This window comes from Cherax quadricarinatus, chromosome 8, assembly GCF_038502225.1.
Source record: "Cherax quadricarinatus isolate ZL_2023a chromosome 8, ASM3850222v1, whole genome shotgun sequence".
NCBI classification, from domain to species: Eukaryota; Metazoa; Arthropoda; class Malacostraca; order Decapoda; family Parastacidae; genus Cherax; species Cherax quadricarinatus.
The window spans coordinates 15,360,244-15,383,633 of record NC_091299.1 but is presented as its reverse complement, the minus strand read 5'-3'; the positions used below and the strand labels follow the sequence as shown (position 1 = coordinate 15,383,633).

General features: G+C 39.8%; 1 protein-coding gene across 1 annotated transcript in view; it reads right to left on the bottom strand.

Moving 5' to 3' along the window:
- The window catches only part of Pi3K21B (phosphatidylinositol 3-kinase regulatory subunit alpha), a 457,363-nt gene that overhangs the window by 280,193 nt on the left and 153,780 nt on the right, over nt 1–23,390 (bottom strand). Inside the window, exon 2 of the mRNA XM_053771895.2 lies at nt 13,565–13,612. Within this exon, the coding sequence (XP_053627870.2) occupies nt 13,565–13,612 (48 nt within the window). The remainder of the gene's footprint in view (nt 1–13,564; nt 13,613–23,390) is intronic.

Below are 23,390 nucleotides of genomic sequence, written 5' to 3'. Positions count from 1 at the left end.
CTGAGCTGCCTCCTGGGGTGATCTCTGCTAAAATATTATTTGCTACACTCCTCCATTTTAGGTGTCTCAAGTTGAAATCTCCTAGTAGCAAGATGTTTGGGGCAGGAGTTGGGAGATTTTCCAGACAGTGGTCAATTTTCAAAATGCTGGGAAGTTGCATCTGGAGGCTTGCATACAGCCACAATGACAAGGTTTTGGTATTCAATCTTTACTGACAAAACTTCAATGACATCATTTGAGGTGTTTAGTAGTTCTGAGCAAATGAGTGACTCTGTGACATACAGGCCAGCCCCCCTTGTTGCCTGTTTAGTCTCTTCATCTGAATAGGTTATAACCTGGGATCCATATTTCACTGTTAAAATGATCCTTTATGTGGGTCTCTGTGAAAGATGCAAACACTGCATTTGACTCCATGGGCAGTCCCTTGATGTAAGTAATTTTGTTTGTTGATGGCTTTAGACCCTGTATGTTTGCAAATACAAGTGTTATATTGATGGAATTTAGGGGGGTTTTATTTGTCAGCATAGTTGCTGATCCCCTTATATGTGTTATATAGACTAGCTGAGTATCATAGTACCATCCATGTGTTTATATAGAAGATCCCTTAGGCCTGTGACTGTATGACGTTACGGGATGCTCCATGAGTGAGCGGGACAGGCTACCTCATCCTCACTCGACGGATTGCCATAGACAGGCGAGCAGGGCAGGCCTGGCTCCCACCTCTCATCCACAGTCTGACAATATATAGTGTTACCATCCAACAAGGGGTTTACCTTCAACCCTCGTATCTCCTACCGAACCCCACACGACATATTTGCTGGCTCTAATATCTGCTGTTCTGGAGTGAAGGCTAATGACTGTGCCTCTGCTCTAGAAGTGGCACTAAAAAACCTCTTCTGGAGAGGTTATAGCTCCCTTCTTTTGTTTCTCATAGTCTGACTGGTCTGTGTCTTCTTGTCCCCTTTAGATGATGTGCCTGGCAGTATATGTTGCAGGATTTCCTTAAATGGAGTGACGAGTGACACATTTCGGGGTGAAATAAGTTACAGGAAAGGGGATTGCACCCTCCTGTTGTCATGAGGGTGCAGAATTTTTTGGGATGGTCAAAGGTGCATGTCCGACCTGTTTTATCAGATATACCATGCCTGCAGATACCCAAGGCATAGAATTTGCATAGATTGCAATTTTGTTTGCTAGAATTTTTTGTGGCTGTGTTCGCTGCTGGTGCATTTTTTTCTGTTTCCCCTCTACCTACCGCCCGTGTATGGACATCAGTGCTTCCATCAGTGTTTACTGGTAACGTGTCAATACTCTTCCCTGAGGCATCATCCACTTTAGTTCCATCTCCAGCAGTATCCCTATTTTGTACCTCTCTAAACTGAATAATGTTGTCTTTACCTGTTTCATCACCAGAGCCACTATCTCCATATGGTGCACTGCCCTCCAGGGCAAAACTAGCACCCTCTGGAGCACTGTCTTCTAAGACAGCCCCGTCCAACCCACCCATTTTATTTTCCAAGCTGTCATACCAGGCTGACATGTCTTTCAAGAAGGATATTTTATTGGTGTTCTTGTCTTGTAATATAGATGTGATTTCCTCATACAGGTGTATCTCGTTCGGGCAGACCCAAAAACATTTCTCTGATTTTATATCAAAAGTGGTCACTGGTTTAAAGTTCCTGCATTACCCATGGGACCATTTACCACAGATTGCATGCAATCCAGACATGACTTCATCTGTTACCCTTTCTGCAGACTACACAGATTTTCATGGTGGTGGTCATTTACAACACCTTACAACCTCCTAACTAGCTAGTTTATAACTACTAAAAGTATTTAGTTGTTAGTGTTTAACTTCTTCTGGATAGGCTGGCTAGGATAGGCTTATTATATAAAAGATTATATTTGTGTGTGTATATATATATGTATATATATATATATATATATATATATATATATATATATATATATATATATATATATATATATATATATATATATATATATATATATATTTCAACAAACCGGCCGTATCCCGAGGCAGGGTGGCCCAAAAAGAAAAACAAAAGTTTCTCCTTTTACATTTAGTAATATATACAGGAGAAGGGGTTACTAGCCCCTTGCTCCCGGCATTTTAGTCGCCTCTTACAACACGCATGGCTTACGAAGGAAGAATTCTGTTCCACTTCCCCATGGAGGAAAGAGGAAATAAACAAGAACAGGAACTAGTAAGAAAATAGAAGAAAACCCAAAGGGGTGTGTATATATGTGCTTGTACATGTATTTGTAGTGTGACCTAAGTGTAAGTAGAAGCAGCAAGACGTACCTGAAGCCTTGCATGTTTATGAGACAGACAAATGGACACCAGCAATCCTACCATCATGTAAAACAATTACAGGCTTTCGTTTACACTCACTTGGCAGGACGGTAGTACCTCCCTGGGCGATTGCTGTCTACCAGCCTACTACCTAGATAGATAAATAGATAGTGGTACCCCGAGTTTCGTACAGTTCCCAACTCAAACAATTATGTAAGTGTATTATTGTAAGTGCTTCTGTAAGTGTATTTTTGGGGGTCTGAAACGGACTAATCTAATTATCATTATTCCTTATGGGAACACATTCATTCAGTAACGGCACTCGAACAGCATTCTGGAATGAATTATGGCTGAAACTCGAGGTACCACTGTATACATGTGTGTGTGTGTGTGTGTGTGTTTACCTGTGTGTATATATATATATATACACACACACACACACACACACAGGTAAACACACACACACACACACACAGGTAAACACACACACACACACACACACACACACACACACACACACACACACACACACACACACACACATATATATATATATATATATATATATATATATATATATATATATATATATATTATTATTATTATTATTATTATTATTATTAACACAACGGCTGATTCCCACCCGGGCAGGGTGGCCCGAAAAAGAAAAACTTTCATCATCATTCACTCCGTCACTGTCTTGCCAGAGGGGTGCTTTACACTACAGTTATAAAACGGAGTGTAGACACTGTACTTCCCATCTCCAGGACTGCCGGTTTCCCTGAATCCCTTCATAAATGTTACTTTGCTCACACTCCAACAGCACGTCAAGTATTAAAAACCCTACGTCTCCATTCACTCCTATCGAATACGTTCACGCACGCTTGCTGGAAGTCCAAGGCCCTTGCACACAAAACCTCCTTTACCCCTACCTCCAACCTTTTCTAGGCCAACCCCTACCCCGCCTTCCCTCTACTACAGATTTATACACTCTCGAAGTCATTCTGCTTCATTCCATTCTCTCTACATGTCCGAACCACCTGAACAACCGCTCCTCGTCCCTCTGGATAATAGTTTTGGTAACCCCGCACCTTCTAATTTCCAAATTACGAATTCTCTGCATTATATTCACACCACACATTGCCCTCAGACATGACGTCTCCACTGCCTGACATCTCCAGCCTTCTCCTCGTTGCAACATTCATCACCCATGTTTCACACCCATACAAGAGTGATGGTACAACTATACTCTCATACATTCCCCTCTTTGCTTCCACGGACAAAGTTCTTTGTCACCACAGACTCCTAAGTGCACCACTCACCCTTTTCCCCTCATCAATTCTATGGTTCACTTCATCCTTCATAGACCCATCTGCTGACACGTCCACTCCCAAATATCTGAATACATTCACCTCCTCCATATTCTCTCAATCCAATCTGATATCCAATCTTTCATCACCTAATCTTTTTATCATCACATTACTCTTTCCTATATCCATTTTTAATTTTCTTCTTTTACATACCATACCAAATTCATCCACCAACCTCTACAACTTCTCTTCAAAATCTCCCAATAGCACAGTGTCATCAGCAAAGAGCAACTGTGACAACTCCCACTTGGTGTTTGATTCTTTATCTTTTAACTCCACACCTCTTGCCAAGAACTTCGCATTCACTTCTCTTACAACCCCATCTATAAATATATTGAACAACCACGGTGACATCACACATCCTTGTCTAAGGCCTACTTTTACTGGGAAATAATCTACCTCTCTCCTACATATTCTAGCCTGAGCCTCACCATCCTCGTAAAAACTCTTCACTGCTTTCAGTAACCTACCTCCTATTCCATACGCCTGCAACATCTCCCACATTGCCCCCCTATCCACCCTGTCATGCCTTTTCCAAATCCATAAATGCCAGAAAAACCTCTTTAGCCTTATCTAAACATTGTTCACCTATAAGTTTCCCTGTAAACACTTGGTCTACACACCCCCTACCTTTCCTAAAGCCTCCTTGTTCATCTGCTATCCTACTCTCCGTCTTACTTTTAATTCTTTCAATAACAACTCTACCAGGTATACTCAACAGACTTATTCCCCTATAATTTTTGCACTCTCTTTTGTCCCCTTTGCCTTTATACAGAGGAACTATACACGCTCTTTGTCAATCCCTAGGTACCTTACCCAAATCCATACATTTATTAAAATATAGCACCAACCACTCCAAAACTATATTCCCACCTGCTTTTCACATTTCTATCTCTATCCCATCAATCCCAGCTGCCTTACCTCTTTTCATTCTACCCACTGCCTCACGAACTTCCCCCACAGTATAATATATATATATATATATATATATATATATATATATATATATATATATATATATATATATATATATATATATATATACACATACACATACACACACACACACACACATATACACACGTACACACACACACACACACACACACTTAACAATTCGCAAACGGGCGAAATTATTTACAAACATTGTCTCTACGTCCACAGCAGGACTCGAACCTGCCAACTCTGTAGCAGAGTCCACAGTACTTTACCACGGAGCTAGACTCAAGATAAGTTTGGTGTTGCAACCCCTGAATGGGTTACAATGATTATTATGTATATATATATATAATGTATATTATCTTTTCATATAATTTTATATTGCTTATATTTGCGATAATAGCTAAATCGTAAATATATTGTTTTATATTCTTATTTGACTTAAGTTGTTAAGATGTACATAATATGTGCTCAGTACAAGTCTTGATTGTCAAACTACTGTAATTATCGCTTGTCGCTCGTTATACTGCCGGCTTCTGAGCTGTGCTGTCCACGGGGCTATCACGTGATCGAGGGGGGGGTGTCCTCACCTCTCGTGAAGTATTCAGTCTGCTCTAGACTCTCTTGGTGGTTGGACAGATTGTCTGTCTCATTATTCTTGTTAGTTCTGTAGAACTCTGTTCACAGAACATTGTATAGACTTAGTGATTTTCGACGTTGTACTGAGGTTGTGTGTCACATAGACACTCTGAGCATCTCAGGTCCTTAGCTATAGCTTCTGACCTAATTTTGTACTGGTTTCTGTGTATTGTCACAGTCAGGGTTTTTCCTATGCTGAACTTAGATTCAGTAGTATGAGAGTTTTGTAACTTTTGTGGAGGATCTGCTGATGGTCCCTACTTAGTGTCGTTATATTATCTCCTTGATCCTGATTGTGTCGCAGTCGCTTGTTATATGGCTATTGGGCTTAGCATTCTTTTCATTGTTCAAGCAGACTGTTCTGGTTGCCAGTCGGTCAAGAAGTTAGGTTATGTGAGGACTTTGTCAGTCACTTGTTTAAGTCTAGTCGAGTCGTGAGACATAGTGAACTACTTAGAGCACTTACACGCATACACAAACTTATTTGTACATATTTGTAATATCTTATTAAATGTTAATGTACCAGACGGTACTTAAGAAATATAAATGTGATATGTGCTTTCAGCACAATAATACTGAACTCGAGAGATTGATTTTATTTTGATTGCTGTGATTAATTTAATTTGATAATATACCTCTAGACTTAATAAATTTATTAAATTTTAATTTCTCTAGTTAGTAGCCTACCAGTTGTAATCCTGAAGCACTATTGAATCTTAATGAATTCTAATGGATAACTGGACAAGGATACTGACTACTTGTTACGAAAACCCAGTAACAGGCTGGATGCTAGAAGGGCAGTCCTTTCTAGTATTCACTGGAGATCTCTAAGCTTTTAGAATCGCGTTTTTTGTAACATTTGGGCATCCAGCCGGAGCCAGACGATGTTTCCCCATACCCCCGGGCACCAAGCTCGCTTTGAAAGTTATTTCGTCGAATCCTGCCACATGCTGGACGCCCATACTTATCTTGGGTCTAGCTCCGTGGTAAAGTACTGTGGAATGCTACAGAGTTGGCAGGTCCGAGTCCTGTTGTGGACGTAAAGACAATGTTTGTATATATATATATATATATATATATCTATATATATATATATATATATATATATATATATATATATATATATATATATATATATATATATATTGTAGTTTGTTATATATGGATTTTATGTATTACAGTTTCAATCCCATACAACAATCTTCCCTCCTGGTACACCTGAACAGTTCTTCAAGGTGAAGATACTTGTCTAGTTTCCTCTTGAAGGCATCTACACGTGTTCCAGCCGTGTTTCTGATATCTTCTGACAAGATGTTGAATAATCTGGGGCCACGAATGTTGATAGTGTTCCCTTATTGTGCCCACCGCATCTCTGCTCCTCACTGGGTTTATTTTGCACTTCCTCCCATCTCTCGTTCCAGTATGTTATGGAAGATTTGGAACCAGGCTCTCGAGTACTTTCCAGGTATATATTAGCATGTATCTCTCTCCTCCGCTCCAGTGAGTACATATTTAAGACTTTTAAGACATTCCCAGTAATTTAAATGCTTTACTGGCTCTATGCGGACCGTAAAAGATCTCTGTACTTGTTCAAGCTCTGATATTTCTCCTGGCCTGAACGATGCCGTCAACACTGAGAAATTTTCCAAATGAGGGAGCACTAGCGATTTGAAGTGTCACCATTCGAATTATTTTCCTTGTTTTGAAGGTTCTCAATACCCACCCCGTCATCTTCCTGGCTGTCGTGATCTTTGTCTTTTGTGAATTTTAAAAAAAAAAAGGTCAGCTGGCATAATTATTCACAAGTCTTTTATGTGTTCCTTTGGTTCCATTTGAATATCCTCTTGAGTTTTGCATACAGTGTTCCTTTTGAGTTCATTCTTTCCATACCATCATACAGCCATACACCACCTTCATACAGCCATACATCACCTTTATACAACATTCACCACTTTCATACAACCATACACCACCATCATACAACCATACATCTTCATACAACCATACATCGCCTTCATACAACCATACACCACCTTCACACAACCATACATCACCGTCATAACCATACATCACCATCATAGAACCATACATCACCTTCATACAACCATACACCACCTTCACACAACCATACATCACCATCATAACCATATATCACCATCGTAGAACCATACATCACCATCATACAACCATACATCACCTTCATACAACCATACACCACCTTCATACAACCATACACCACCTTCATACAACCATACATCACCTTCATACAATCATACACCACCTTCATACAACCATACACCACCTTCATACAACCATACACCACCTTCATACAACCATACATTACCTTCATACAACCATACACCACCTTCATACAACCATACACCACCTTTATACAGCCATACACCACCTTCATACAACCATACACCACCTTCATACAACAATACATCACCTTCATACAACCATACACATACACCATCACCTTCATACAACCATACACCACCTTCATACAACCATACATCACCTTCATACAATCATACATCACCTTCATACAACCATACATCACCTTCATACAACCATACATCACCTTCATACAACCATACATCACCTTCATACAACCATACACCACCTTCATACAACAATACATCACCTTCATACAACCATACATCACCTTCATACAACCATACATCACCTTCATACAACCATACACCACCATACAACCATACATCACCTTCATACAACCATACACCACCTTCATACAACCATACATCACCTTCATACAATCATACATCACCTTCATACAACCATACATCACATTCATACAATACACATACACCACCTTCATACAACCATACATCACCTTCATACAACCATACATCACCTTCATACAACCATACATCACCTTCATACAACCATACATCACCTTCATACAACCATACATCACCTTCATACAACCATTCATACAACCATACATCACCTTCATACAACCATACATCACCTTCATACAACCATACATCACCTTCATACAACCATACACACCTTCATACAACCATACACCACCTTCATACACCTTCATACATCACCTTCATACAACCACCACCTTCATACAACCATACACCACCTTCATACAACCATACAACACCTTCATACAACCATACATCACCTTCATACAACCATACAACCTTCATACAACCATACATCACCTTCATACAACCATACATCACCTTCATACAACCATACATCACCTTCATACAACCATACACCACCTTCATACAACCATACATCACCTTCATACAACCATACATCACCTTCATACAACCATACACCACCTTCATACAACCATACATCACCTTCATACAACCATACATCACCTTCATACAACCATACATCACCTTCATACAACCATACATCACCTTCATACAACCATACATCACCTTCATACAACCATATACAACCATCACCCTTCATACAACCATACATCACCTTCATACAACCATACATCACCTTCATACAACCATACACCACCTTCATACAACCATACATCACCTTCATACAACCATACATCACCTTCATACAACCATACATCACCTTCATACAACCATACATCACCTTCATACAACCATACATCACCTTCATACAACCATACATCACCTTCATACAACCATACATCACCTTCATACAACCATACATCACCTTCATACAACCATACATCACCTTCATACAACCATACACCACCTTCATACAACCATACATCACCTTCATACAACCATACATCACCTTCATACAACCATACATCACCTTCATACAACCATACATCACCTTCATACAACCATACATCACCTTCATATACATACATCACCTTCATACAACCATACATCACCTTCATACAACCATACATCACCTTCATACAACCATACATCACCTTCATACAACCATACATCACCTTCATACAACCATACATCACCTTCATACAACCATACATCACCTTCATACAACCATACATCACCTTCATACAACCATACATCACCTTCATACAACCATACACCACCTTCATACAACCATACATCACCTTCATACAACCATACACCACCTTCATACAACCATACATCACCTTCATACAACCATACATCACCTTCATACAACCATACATCACCTTCATACAACCATACATCACCTTCATACAACCATACATCACCTTCATACAACCATACACCACCTTCATACAACCATACATCACCTTCATACAACCATACATCACCTTCATACAACCATACATCACCTTCATACAACCATACATCACCTTCATACAACCATACATCACCTTCATACAGCCATACACCACCTTCATACAACCATACATCACCTTCATACAACCATACATCACCTTCATACAACCATACATCACCTTCATACAACCATACACCACCTTCATACAACCACACACCACCTTCATACAGCCATACACCACCTTCATACAACCATACACCACCTTCATACAACCATACATCACCTTCATACAACCATACACCACCTTCATACAACCATACATCACCTTCATACAACATCATACAACCATACACCTTCATACAACCATACCATACACCACCTTCATACAACCATACACCACCTTCATACAACCATACATCACCTTCATACAACCATACACCACCTTCATACAACCATACATCACCTTCATACAACCATACATCACCTTCATACAACCATACATCACCTTCATACAATCATACATCACCTTCATACCACCTACAACCATACATCACCTTCATACAACCATACATCACCTTCATACAACCATACATCACCTTCATACATACATACACATCACCTTCATACAACCATACATCACCTTCATACAACCATACACCCTTCATACAACCATACATCACCTTCATACAACCATACATCACCTTCATACAACCATACATCACCTTCATACAACCATACAACACCTTCATACAACCATACATCACCTTCATACACCCATACCTCACCTTCATACCCATACACCACCTTCATACAACCATACATCACCTTCATAAATCATACACACCTTCATACAACCATACATCACCTTCATACAACCATACATCACCTTCATACAACCATACATCACCTTCATACAACCATACATCACCTTCATACAACCATACATCACCTTCATACAACCATACAACACCTTCATACAACCATACATCACCTTCATACAACCATACATCACCTTCATACAACCATACACCACCTTCATACAACCATACATCACCTTCATACAACCATACATCACCTTCATACAACCATACATCACCTTCATACAACCATACATCACCTTCATACAACCATATATCACCTTCATACAACCATACATCACCTTCATACAACCATACATCACCTTCATACAACCATACATCACCTTCATACAACCATACATCACCTTCATACAACCATACATCACCTTCATACAACCATACATCACCTTCATACAACCATACATCACCTTCATACAACCATACATCACCTTCATACAACCATACACCACCTTCATACAACCATACATCACCTTCATACAACCATACATCACCTTCATACAACCATACATCACCTTCATACAACCATACACCACCTTCATACAACCATACACCACCTTCATACAACCATACATCACCTTCATGCAATCATACACCACCTTCATACAACCATACATCACCTTCATAAAACCATACATCACCTTCATACAACCATACATCACCTTCATACAACCATACATCACCTTCATACAACCATACATCACCTTCATACAACCATACACCACCTTCATACAACCATACATCACCTTCATACAACCATACATCACCTTCATACAACCATACATCACCTTCATACAACCATACATCACCCTCATACAACCATACATCACCTTCATACAACCATACATCACCTTCATACAACCATACACCACCTTCATACAACCATACATCACCTTCATACAACCATACATCACCTTCATACAACCATACATCACCTTCATACAACCATACATCACCTTCATACAACCATACATCACCTTCATACAACCATACACCACCTTCATACAACCATACACCACCTTCATGCAATCATACATCACCTTCATACAACCATACATCACCTTCATACAACCATACATCACCTTCATACAACCATACATCACCTTCATACAACCATACATCACCTTCATACAACCATACACCACCTTCATACAACCATACATCACCTTCATACAACCATACATCACCTTCATACAACCATACATCACCTTCATACAACCATACACCACCTTCATACAACCATACATCACCTTCATACAACCATACATCACCTTCATACAACCATACACCACCTTCATACAACCATACATCACCTTCATACAACCATACATCACCTTCATACAACCATACATCACCTTCATACAACCATACACCATGTTCTCTCACAAACAAGAACTCAACAACAGACACTTGGCTGTCTTCAACAAGGAACTTCATAATCTCTCCAAAGTCATTTCCTGATGAGCCGGGCTGTGGAGCATACACTAGATTGATGGACTGAACACATCGACTCTAGGTTGAGGGACTGATTACCTCATTCTCCTCCTGTTCTTCAAGTTTCTCCTATGTATGGACTGATGAAGCCACTGTGTGGCGAAACGTTTCCTCAATAAAGATACCCTAGACCGCGTGTGTTTAGCACCAACAGCCCGGCTGATCATAAACCAGGAGACTAAGTCTGGGACCAGGCCGCGGGAACTTTGACCCCCAAAATTGTCTTCAGACAAGTAAGGTAACAACCACCCTCATTCCGCTCATTATCAAAACTATTTTTTTTTGGACATCCTCCAACGAGTACATTTAAAGACCGATAGCAATGATATCTCCCATGATTTACATCCTTCACAGTGCTACGAAGTAAGATTCACCCATATACTGAATCACAACATTTACACAACTCAACGCAGCATGGTTGTAGAGCCGGTCACTCGTGCCTCTTACAGCTGCTGGACCATTGGAAGCAGTGGAAGATGAACTGCAGATTTAATATGTAAAAGCTTCTGTGACAGCTTTCGCCAAGTGTGATCTTGGTGTAATAGCTCTCAAAGTGTGTACAAAAGGAATCGATGTTAAAGTTGGAAGCTGAATGTTCACCTTTCCACCAACAGATAAGACACAATGAGTAATCACTGAAAGGCTGGGTGCTCCAAGGAGTAGCATTCACCCCATATTTTGTATCTCAATCTCATTTCAGAGACAAATAACAGAACTCTGCCATCCTTGCGGACCACAAGAAAATAATGTGACATTTCAACGAGGGTAAATTCCTGTTAATCCATTATGGAAAATTTAAAGTAATAAAAACTGACACAGAGTACAAAAAAAAAAAAGATAAAGAAGTCCACAGAGACGAAGAATATTGTAAGATACCTGGGGATAACAACGTCAGTAGGTCTTACATTCAACCATTATTATTATAAGGAAAATGATAGGCCTGGTTGTATTATTTAGAATAAAATAGTGCTGCATGCTACTAGCCCATTTTAAAATTGGCAAAATCAAGGACATGCAGGATATACAGGGAATTTTCCCTATCTTTATAAATTTAATCATACAAAATATTGAGAACGCTGGAGATCAGACAGGAGAGATATATATAGCCTAATTTACACCTGGGAAATACTTAAAACTGGTTCTAAATCTGCACACTGAAATAACCGCTCACGGACACGCTCAGGACACGTGATAGACAGTACCAGTTAACCACAATTAACTCACTAAATGTTAAGAGGCTAGAGCTTTTTAACAAGACCCTTCACACATAAGGGAAGGTGTCACAGGAACATTGTCTTCAAGAGGGAACTGATAAGTTTATCGAACTTAAACTAGGTCATCCATCACGAGGCCGGCTCTGAGGCTGGACCACGGGGAAGATAACCCCTGGAACCATCAACATGTACTGGACAGTAAGATAAACGCTGAGACTTGTTACAAGAGCTAGGGCACCTAGCACCCAGTGTTAGATAGTAACCTAAGAACTAGGACACCTAGAATCAAGCGTACTGTGGTATGTAGCTTAGGAGTCAGGACACTTAGCTTATCTTATTCTAAATGCAAAGCAAAGCATAAAAATATAAGCAGAACGAACGAGACTTCCGTGCCAGAGACCAGGTGCAGCGTACTCTAGTAAGGAACGTTCTAATAAGGGGGATTCTAGTAGAGGAGGCTAATAAAGGGAAGACAAAAAAAAAAAGTCTTACCTTCACACTGCTGGCCAACCTTGCCGCTCCCCCAGATGTAGTCCCGACCTGCAACACAAACACACCACACATTAACATTCATATATATTAAGTCTGCAACAATTCTAACATGAAATAAATCTAACATTTAACGTCCACCCACTTTCGTGCTTAAACACACACACACAATCTCATACAGTCTGGAGAGTGATGTAGTGGAAGCAGGGTCCATACACAGCATTAAGAAGAGGTATGATAAAGCTCACGGAGCAAGGAGAGAGTAGACCTAGTAGCGACCAGTGAAGAGGCGGGATCAGGAGCTGTGACTCAACCCCTGCAACCACAATTGAGTACATATAGGTGAGTACATACATTAGCTGAACAAGGGTACATAATGGCACGTAATGAAGAGATACATAAAAAATATGGAAAGACACAAGGAATACATCCTGGAAAAATAATTATTACATAACCCAACTCCACAAGTGTCATGCCACGCTGGATAAAGAGAGGAACTACGAGCTGGAGTTACACTCCTCTCATCATCACTACTAAATTATTCAATAATATCACTAGTTCAAATCAAGCTTACTAACTGTCTTTTTTCCATCATACAGGAACTAAAAAGAATATAAAAAAAAACTTCTTTCATAAATGGCGTCTTCATGAAAACAAATGTAGTGTTTTTGAACCCTTACAGAAGCCTACAATAGACTTCTTCGACAGTGAAGTGTGTATCCCAAAATATAATGCGCATACATGTGATAGAGTAAACAAGTTGCTGAGAGTACTAGGTCTCTGTGTGAAAGATTCACTTGTACAGCACTGTTAAAAATCATTAAAATGATATAGAAGTGCTTGAAATTAAAGTGAAGATTAAAGATTATTCTAGTACACAAGACACCATTAGTAACGACAAAGAAATTCATTGAACAGATATGGGAGAATATATATATATATATATATATATATATATATATATATATATATATATATATATATATATATATATATATATATATATATAATTATATATATTCTCTCTGCTTTCTGATGATAAATTAGACACATGTGCAACTCTTGGGTATCTTTATTGAGGAAACGTTTCGCCACACAGTGGCTTCATCAGTCCATACAAAGGAGAATCTTGAAGAACAGGAGGAGAATGAGGTAATCAGTCCCTCAACCTTGAGTCGATGTGGTCAGTCCCAAGTCAGATACCCAAGAGTTGCACATGTGTCTAATTTATCAACATGTCGGTTCTCTGAACCATTCATCTACAAACATATATATATCTGCCTAGAACATCTTGAAAACCAAACAAGAAATAGTATTCTTCTTGGAGATTTCAACCTCCCAAACGGACAAGCGCACATACTAGCGAACTGAACTCATATAAGAGAGCCTGAAGAATTGAGACACTTATGCAACATATGGGAATCTTTAATGAAAGATTCCCATATGTTGCATAGGTGTCTTAATTCTTCAGCTTGTCGGTTTTCAAAACCATTCATCACATAAAAGAGCCTACCAGAAATGAAAAAATATGTATAAATTCACGTGTGAGAACCTAAGACATAACGAAAGGGAAGGAACATTAAAATGGTATAAAATACCGACAGATTGTTAGGTAAGACACATATGCAACAGTTAGGTATCTTTATTTTGAAACGTTTCGCCTACACAGTAGGCTTCTTCAGTCGAGTACAGAAAAGTTGATAGAAGCAGAAGATACTTGAAGACGATGTAATCAGTCCATCACCCTTAAAGTTTTGAGGTGGTCAGTCCCTCAGTCTGGAGAAGAGCATTGTTCCGTTGTCTGAAACAATATGAAGTTGAAGTGACAGGATGGAGCCTTTATATAGTGCCAGGAGGTGAGACGTAGGTTGCTTTGGGAGGGCAGGTCCCTCTCAAACCCAGCCGTTCTCACTGGTAGAGGTCGAAGTTGATGGTCTGTACCAAGATACCCTTGTGTTGCAGTGTCTGACAGAATGAACATTAAAATGGTATAAAATACCGACAGATTGTTAGGTAAGACACATATGCAACAGTTAGGTATCTTTATTTTGAAACGTTTCGCCTACACAGTAGGCTTCTTCAGTCGAGTACAGAAAAGTTGATAGAAGCAGAAGATACTTGAAGACGATGTAATCAGTCCATCACCCTTAAAGTTTTGAGGTGGTCAGTCCCTCAGTCTGGAGAAGAGCATTGTTCCGTTGTCTGAAACAATATGAAGTTGAAGTGACAGGATGGAGCCTTTATATAGTGCCAGGAGGTGAGACGTAGGTTGCTTTGGGAGGGCAGGTCCCTCTCAAACCCAGCCGTTCTCACTGGTAGAGGTCGAAGTTGATGGTCTGTACCAAGATACCCTTGTGTTGCAGTGTCTGACAGAATGAACATTAAAATGGTATAAAATACCGACAGATTGTTAGGTAAGACACATATGCAACAGTTAGGTATCTTTATTTTGAAACGTTTCGCCTACACAGTAGGCTTCTTCAGTCGAGTACAGAAAAGTTGATAGAAGCAGAAGATACTTGAAGACGATGTAATCAGTCCATCACCCTTAAAGTTTTGAGGTGGTCAGTCCCTCAGTCTGGAGAAGAGCATTGTTCCGTTGTCTGAAACAATATGAAGTTGAAGTGACAGGATGGAGCCTTTATATAGTGCCAGGAGGTGAGACGTAGGTTGCTTTGGGAGGGCAGGTCCCTCTCAAACCCAGCCGTTCTCACTGGTAGAGGTCGAAGTTGATGGTCTGTACCAAGATACCCTTGTGTTGCAGTGTCTGACAGAATGAACATTAAAATGGTATAAAATACCGACAGATTGTTAGGTAAGACACATATGCAACAGTTAGGTATCTTTATTTTGAAACGTTTCGCCTACACAGTAGGCTTCTTCAGTCGAGTACAGAAAAGTTGATAGAAGCATCCTGTCACTTCAACTTCATATTGTTTCAGACAACGGAACAATGCTCTTCTCCAGACTGAGGTACTGACCACCTCAAAACTTTAAGGGTGATGGACTGATTACATCGTCTTCAAGTATCTTCTGCTTCTATCAACTTTTCTGTACTCGACTGAAGAAGCCTACTGTGTAGGCGAAACGTTTCAAAATAAAGATACCTAACTGTTGCATATGTGTCTTACCTAACAATCTGTCGGTATTTTATACCATTTTAATGTTCATTCTGTCAGACACTGCAACACAAGGGTATCTTGGTACAGACCATCAACTTCGACCTCTACCAGTGAGAACGGCTGGGTTTGAGAGGGACCTGCCCTCCCAAAGCAACCTACGTCTCACCTCCTGGCACTATATAAAGGCTCCATCCTGTCACTTCAACTTCATATTGTTTCAGACAACGGAACAATGCTCTTCGCCAGACTGAGGGACTGACCACCTCAAAACTTTAAGGGTGATGGACTGATTACATCGTCTTCAAGTATCTTCTGCTTCTATCAACTTTTCTGTACTCGACTGAAGAAGCCTACTGTGTAGGCGAAACGTTTCAAAATAAAGATACCTAACTGTTGCATATGTGTCTTACCTAACAATCTGTCGGTATTTTATACCATTTTAATGTTCATTCTGTCAGACACTGCAACACAAGGGTATCTTGGTACAGACCATCAACTTCGACCTCTACCAGTGAGAACGGCTGGGTTTGAGAGGGACCTGCCCTCCCAAAGCAACCTACGTCTCACCTCCTGGCACTATATAAAGGCTCCATCCTGTCACTTCAACTTCATATTGTTTCAGACAACGGAACAATGCTCTTCTCCAGACTGAGGGACTGACCACCTCAAAACTTTAAGGGTGATGGACTGATTACATCGTCTTCAAGTATCTTCTGCTTCTATCAACTTTTCTGTACTCGACTAAAGAAGCCTACTGTGTAGGCGAAACGTTTCAAAATAAAGATACCTAACTGTTGCATATGTGTCTTACCTAACAATCTGTCTGTATTTTATACCATTTTAATGTTCATTCTGTCAGACACTGCAACACAAGGGTATCTTGGTACAGACCATCAACTTCGACCTCTACCAGTGAGAACGGCTGGGTTTGAGAGGGACCTGCCCTCCCAAAGCAACCTACGTCTCACCTCCTGGCACTATATAAAGGCTCCATCCTGTCACTTCAACTTCATATTGTTTCAGACAACGGAACAATGCTCTTCTCCAGACTGAGGGACTGACCACCTCAAAACTTTAAGGGTGATGGACTGATTACATCGTCTTCAAGTATCTTCTGCTTCTATCAACTTTTCTGTACTCGACTGAAGAAGCCTACTGTGTAGGCGAAACGTTTCAAAATAAAGATACCTAACTGTTGCATATGTGTCTTACCTAACAATCTGTCGGTATTTTATACCATTTTAATGTTCATTCTGTCAGACACTGCAACACAAGGGTATCTTGGTACAGACCATCAACTTCGACCTCTACCAGTGAGAACGGCTGGGTTTGAGAGGGACCTGCCCTCCCAAAGCAACCTACGTCTCACCTCCTGGCACTATATAAAGGCTCCATCCTGTCACTTCAACTTCATATTGTTTCAGACAACGGAACAATGCTCTTCTCCAGACTGAGGGACTGACCACCTCAAAACTTTAAGGGTGATGGACTGATTACATCGTCTTCAAGTATCTTCTGCTTCTATCAACTTTTCTGTACTCGACTGAAGAAGCCTACTGTGTAGGCGAAACGTTTCAAAATAAAGATACCTAACTGTTGCATATGTGTCTTACCTAACAACACGAAAGGGAAGGAATGTTTGGCAAATTTAATTTCAACAGACCAAAAACTGACTACAATAAAAGGAGAAAAAAGTGTACAGTATTCAAAATACGGCTCAATGAGAAAGACAGAGAAAACCAAGCAAAGACAGAACAGCGTAAAATTAAATCAAAAGAAAAATAAAACACTGCTAAACGGCTAAAAAACTGCAATAAAACAAAATTACATCGAAAAATTGCCACTATAGAGCATAAACTACAGAACTAACAACAGGAGGAAAAACAACAGGAACATAATTAAAAAAAAAAAAAAATAAGTGGATAAAACCCCAAATACCTAAAAAAAAATCTCAATATTGACCATCTTACGATAGGCTGTTCATACACCGACGACGAAAAAATAAATGGGCAAAATCCTGAAAGAATATGAATCTACGACATTATAAGAACTGAAGACCCAGATAATTTCGTCACAAATTCTGGCACCACGTTTCACATACTTAAGAACTTTCAAGCTCAATACAGTGCGAAACGTTGTCTCAGTTAAAGCTTAAGCGACACCTGTCTGTTTGCAGTAATCCTTTGTATCCACTACCTTCCTCTGTTATGTTAACAGCAGATATTATGTTAATATCTGTAATGTTGAAAGTGATGTAAATTACCTCAACTGAGACTTTAGGAATCCTACTGACTATACTTGTTACTGAAAAAAGTAGTAAGAACAGTGGCTTCAATAGGTCAGGTGATTATGGCAGCTGTAAGTCCTCGGGACTTACTGCCACGCATGGAAGGTTGATAAATCCTCTAGGGCAGTGGTTCCCAACCTTTTCTTACTCCCGCACCCCTATAAAATTTTTGCTCTAACCTCGCAACCCCTACAATTTAAACTTTGTTCAAGGATAAACGATGTGGAATCACACTAAATTTTATCAAAAGAAGATATTTATTTCACTTTCTAATATAGTATGTGAACAAAAATCAGTCTTACAGAAAAGAAACATATCACAGAATGATATTTGAATACACCTTACAAAAATAATAACTCTTGCTTGAAATATATACAAAAAAAGTAAAATCAAGAACTAGCTTTCAAACCTTTAGAAAGGAATTTTATTTTTTTAATATGTAAAAAATCAAACATATGGACAAGAAAGGACGCTTCTCGCACCCCCTGGAATGATGTCTCTTACCCCCAGGGGGTGCTAGCACCCCTGGTTGGGAGCCCCTGCTCTAGGGTCTTTGTATGCTCATCTCTACCTTTATCCTCCACGATGATACCTAGGATAATACCTACGTTTTTCCTCCATTAGGAACAAAACTAACAGTCCATGGCTGAAACAATTCTCAGCTAGGCTGTCTACTAAGAGCCTTCCTAAGCACATCACTCACCAGCATCACTCATCTCTCACAAGACTTGCGTTTACAACTGATTCTCCTACATTGCAGATTATTAGAGACAGTCAACTCATCATATGAAAGCTGTGGCTCACAGCTGGCTCCAACTTCTCCATATTCTCTGTACGCATATTGTTGAATATTATATGAAGTGTACGCACCATAAATGAATTACATTGACAGAAATTACTATAGCCAGGCTGCTGAGAGATGTTAAGAATGGATAACAGTTTATGCGAAGAGAGACACGTAGTGGGACAAGCTTTAACGAGTCAACGTATCGCTCTGTGTAGAGCTTTATATAGTCACAATGACTTGATAAAGCATCACAAAGAGCGAAACGTTGTCCCAATAAAAACTTTTTCTGTTTTTTTTCACTACTGTCAGACGTAGGCCATTCGGATCCAGGTCATGGCTTATAAAATCAATTAAACTGTGAACCTCAGTAAACCTTGACGATCTTGTCAGTGTAAAACAAAACAATTTGTAGGATATTTAAGTCTCTTTACGTATACTGTGTATAACGTTATTATGAATAATTCTATGTAATGCATCCTCCCATCCCAGTAGTCATATTTTTCGTACAAATAAGTGAAGGCACAAGAGAAGCGTGACCCAGGGCAGGGCTGCGGGGACAAAATAACACTCGAAACCCACCAAAGGTATATCAAAGGTGCAATATATGGGCATGAATATTATGATGCAAGAATATGACCCATATGCAACACCAGGGTATCTTTATTGTCCACCGTTGCGCGTGCGCAGGTGTATTTTCAAGTGTGGTTTCTAGTCTGGTTGGTGTCACTACCTGTTGGATTAAAGTGAATTTATCATAGTGTCTTTGTAGATTGCGCGTGACTGTTCCTATGAGCTGCCTCCTGGGATTTTCTCGGCTGTTATAGAATTTGCTACATTTTTCCATTTTGGAAGGAGTGGTGTGGTGACACAGGCAAGCTGCGTGTAACAGACACTTGGGCACTGATCAAGATATTTATTTAGGAAGCGTTTAGCTACAAGTGGCTTCTTCAGTGTAGACGTGTATGTTACCGACGACACTCTTCCATTTTAATGTTTTAAAATGAAACAACGTTGATATAATTAGGAGAGTGTAAGAAATAACTAGTATGAGCAACCCAAAGCCAGACTAGCGAGCTATTTATATCACACCAACGTAGACTAGAATGTCAGGAGTCACTAGTCAGGTTAGGAAAAGTAACAATCTTTAAACTCTTATTTGTCTTCACAACAAGTGGATGGAGTGGGGGGGGTGGGGGGTGACTAGGAAGGATGATGAATGGGAGATAGATGAACAAGAACTGACGTGATGTAGGGAATCAGGGAGTCTGAGCGTAATGTCTGATTGGCGGGTTGGGTCGGGATTGGAAGTATTAGGGCGATGTAGAGCTGGAAGTCGGGGCATCGGCCAAAGTCGGGGTGTTTTGAGAAGTCAAGGACTACCTGTGATATACCTCTGACCGGTTTCGAGTCTTTCTTTTTTTTTCCTACCCTTGCAGCCCGGTCTGCATCCACGTTTTTCTGTTGATTGCCTGTTTAATTAGGCTGCTGTTGTTGGCGGCCTGCTAGCCCATACAGTCAACACAGTCTGGTTGATCTGGCACTTACCTGGAGTCTACCTGGAGGGTGATCGGGGGTAAACACCCCCGTGACCCGGTCCATGACCACGCCTCCCAGTGGATCAGGGCCTAATCAACCATCCTGTTACTGCTGACCGCACTCAGTCCAACGTATATATACGAACCACAGTACAGTTGATCCGGAGCCGACTTTAAGAAACCTATCCAGTTCTCTCTTAAAGACAAGTGGGGGTCTACTGGTAATTCCCCTTATGTATGACAGGAAGCGGCTGATAATAATAATAATAATAACAATAATAATAATAATAATAATAATAATAATAATAATAATAATAATTTAAAAAAGTACAAGTACAGGTATACAGACCTAGTTGACATCAATGACATACTACTACGTATACAGAAAGCCGTTTGTTATGCAGAGCATTTCAGGCAAATTTTGTCCCAGGATGCGACCCACACCAATCGATTAACACCCAGGTACCCACTTTACTAATGGGTGAACACTGGACAACAGATGTTTTAAGGAAATTTGTCCTAATGTTTCCAACCGTACCGGGTATCGACCCCAGGACCTCAGCGTGAGTGCACTAGCACTCGAACTACGAGGTAATGATACACTTTCCTCTTGAAAACTTTTACACGTGTTCCAACAATATTTCTGATATCTACTAGTAGCAAATGGCGCTCTTTTCATTAAATCTGTTTTACGCTTCATGTCATATCTTGAGCTCCAGTGTTGTTAGGTTAGTGTGCAGATTTGGGACTAAACCCTCAAGTATCTTCCATGTGTATATTATCAGGTATGTGTCTCTACTTCGATCAAAGAAAACATTTCAGTACTCACAGGGAATCGCAGTAATTTAAATGTTTTGATGTCATTCCGGTTTTCAACAAAGCCGTCACTACAGAACAATATTCTCAACATCCTTTGTTTTGAAAGTACTCATTATCCACCCTGACACCATCTCTGGCCTTGACGGCATCTGCTCTACTGTGTTCTCTAAATAATAGGTCATTTGACATTAAAATGCCCATGTCTTTTACATGTTTCTTTCATTCTATGAGATGGTCCTCCTGTGTTTTGTATTAAGTGCTCCGTTTGAGTTCTTTATTCTGTTAATATCTGAGACGTTGAAATATGTCATCACTGAACTGCATGTTAAGTTATATTACTCTCTGTTGACATCTGCTTGCAAATTTTCCCCCTTTTTTTTTAAAAGACTTTCATGCTTATATTGGTACCATCTGCAGAGAACAATACGAAGCTGTAGCCAGTGTTTTTGTCTGCATTATGAGTATGAGAAACAATAATGGTGCAGAGATCGTGCCATAGGATGCTATACTTTGTACTTCTCTAAGGTTAGATTTTGCTTCGTTACCTACTACCCTTTATGTTTTATTCGTTCGAAAATTAGCTATCCATTTACCTACTTCTCCTATTATATCTGCTGAACATATTTGGATCTATCACTTCATTAGTGTCAATTAGGTCAGTAGAAATAACGATAATTATGATGATAAAATATGATTGGCCAAATGCCTACCTAGTGTCTACCTGGAGGGTGTTCCGGGGGTCAGCGCCCCCGCGGCCCGGTCTATGGCCAGGCCTTAGCGAAGTCCATGTAGAACACATCTGCATTTTAGGTTTCTTCCAAAACCTCAGTAATTTAGTCATAATGATCTAATAGTTGTGACAAAGTGTGATCTTCCTACTCTAAATCCATAGTGACTTAGGGGTTGTAGGTCATGTTTCTCCATTTTTTCTTTCGCATCTCATCACGCTTTCATAGACTTATGATGTGTGATGTTAGTACTACTGATGTATAGTTTTTGCAAGAGCTCTACTGTTCAGAACAGTTATGTCTGCGCTTTCCAAAGCCACTGGTATATATAGTAGCTGTAAGATCTTTCTCCAATAATGCTGAGTGTTCATGCACGTGGTATTTTGCACTTCGTTATAAACAGTTTCCATTAGTCAGGCTCAGTTTTGTGTGTGGACATTTCTATTTTCTTTTCGAATTCAGGAGGATAAGTGCCTATGTCAGATATATAATTTTATGAGTGGGAAGAGGCAATACAAAAAATTACCTGAATCCTCTACATTTCTGTCACT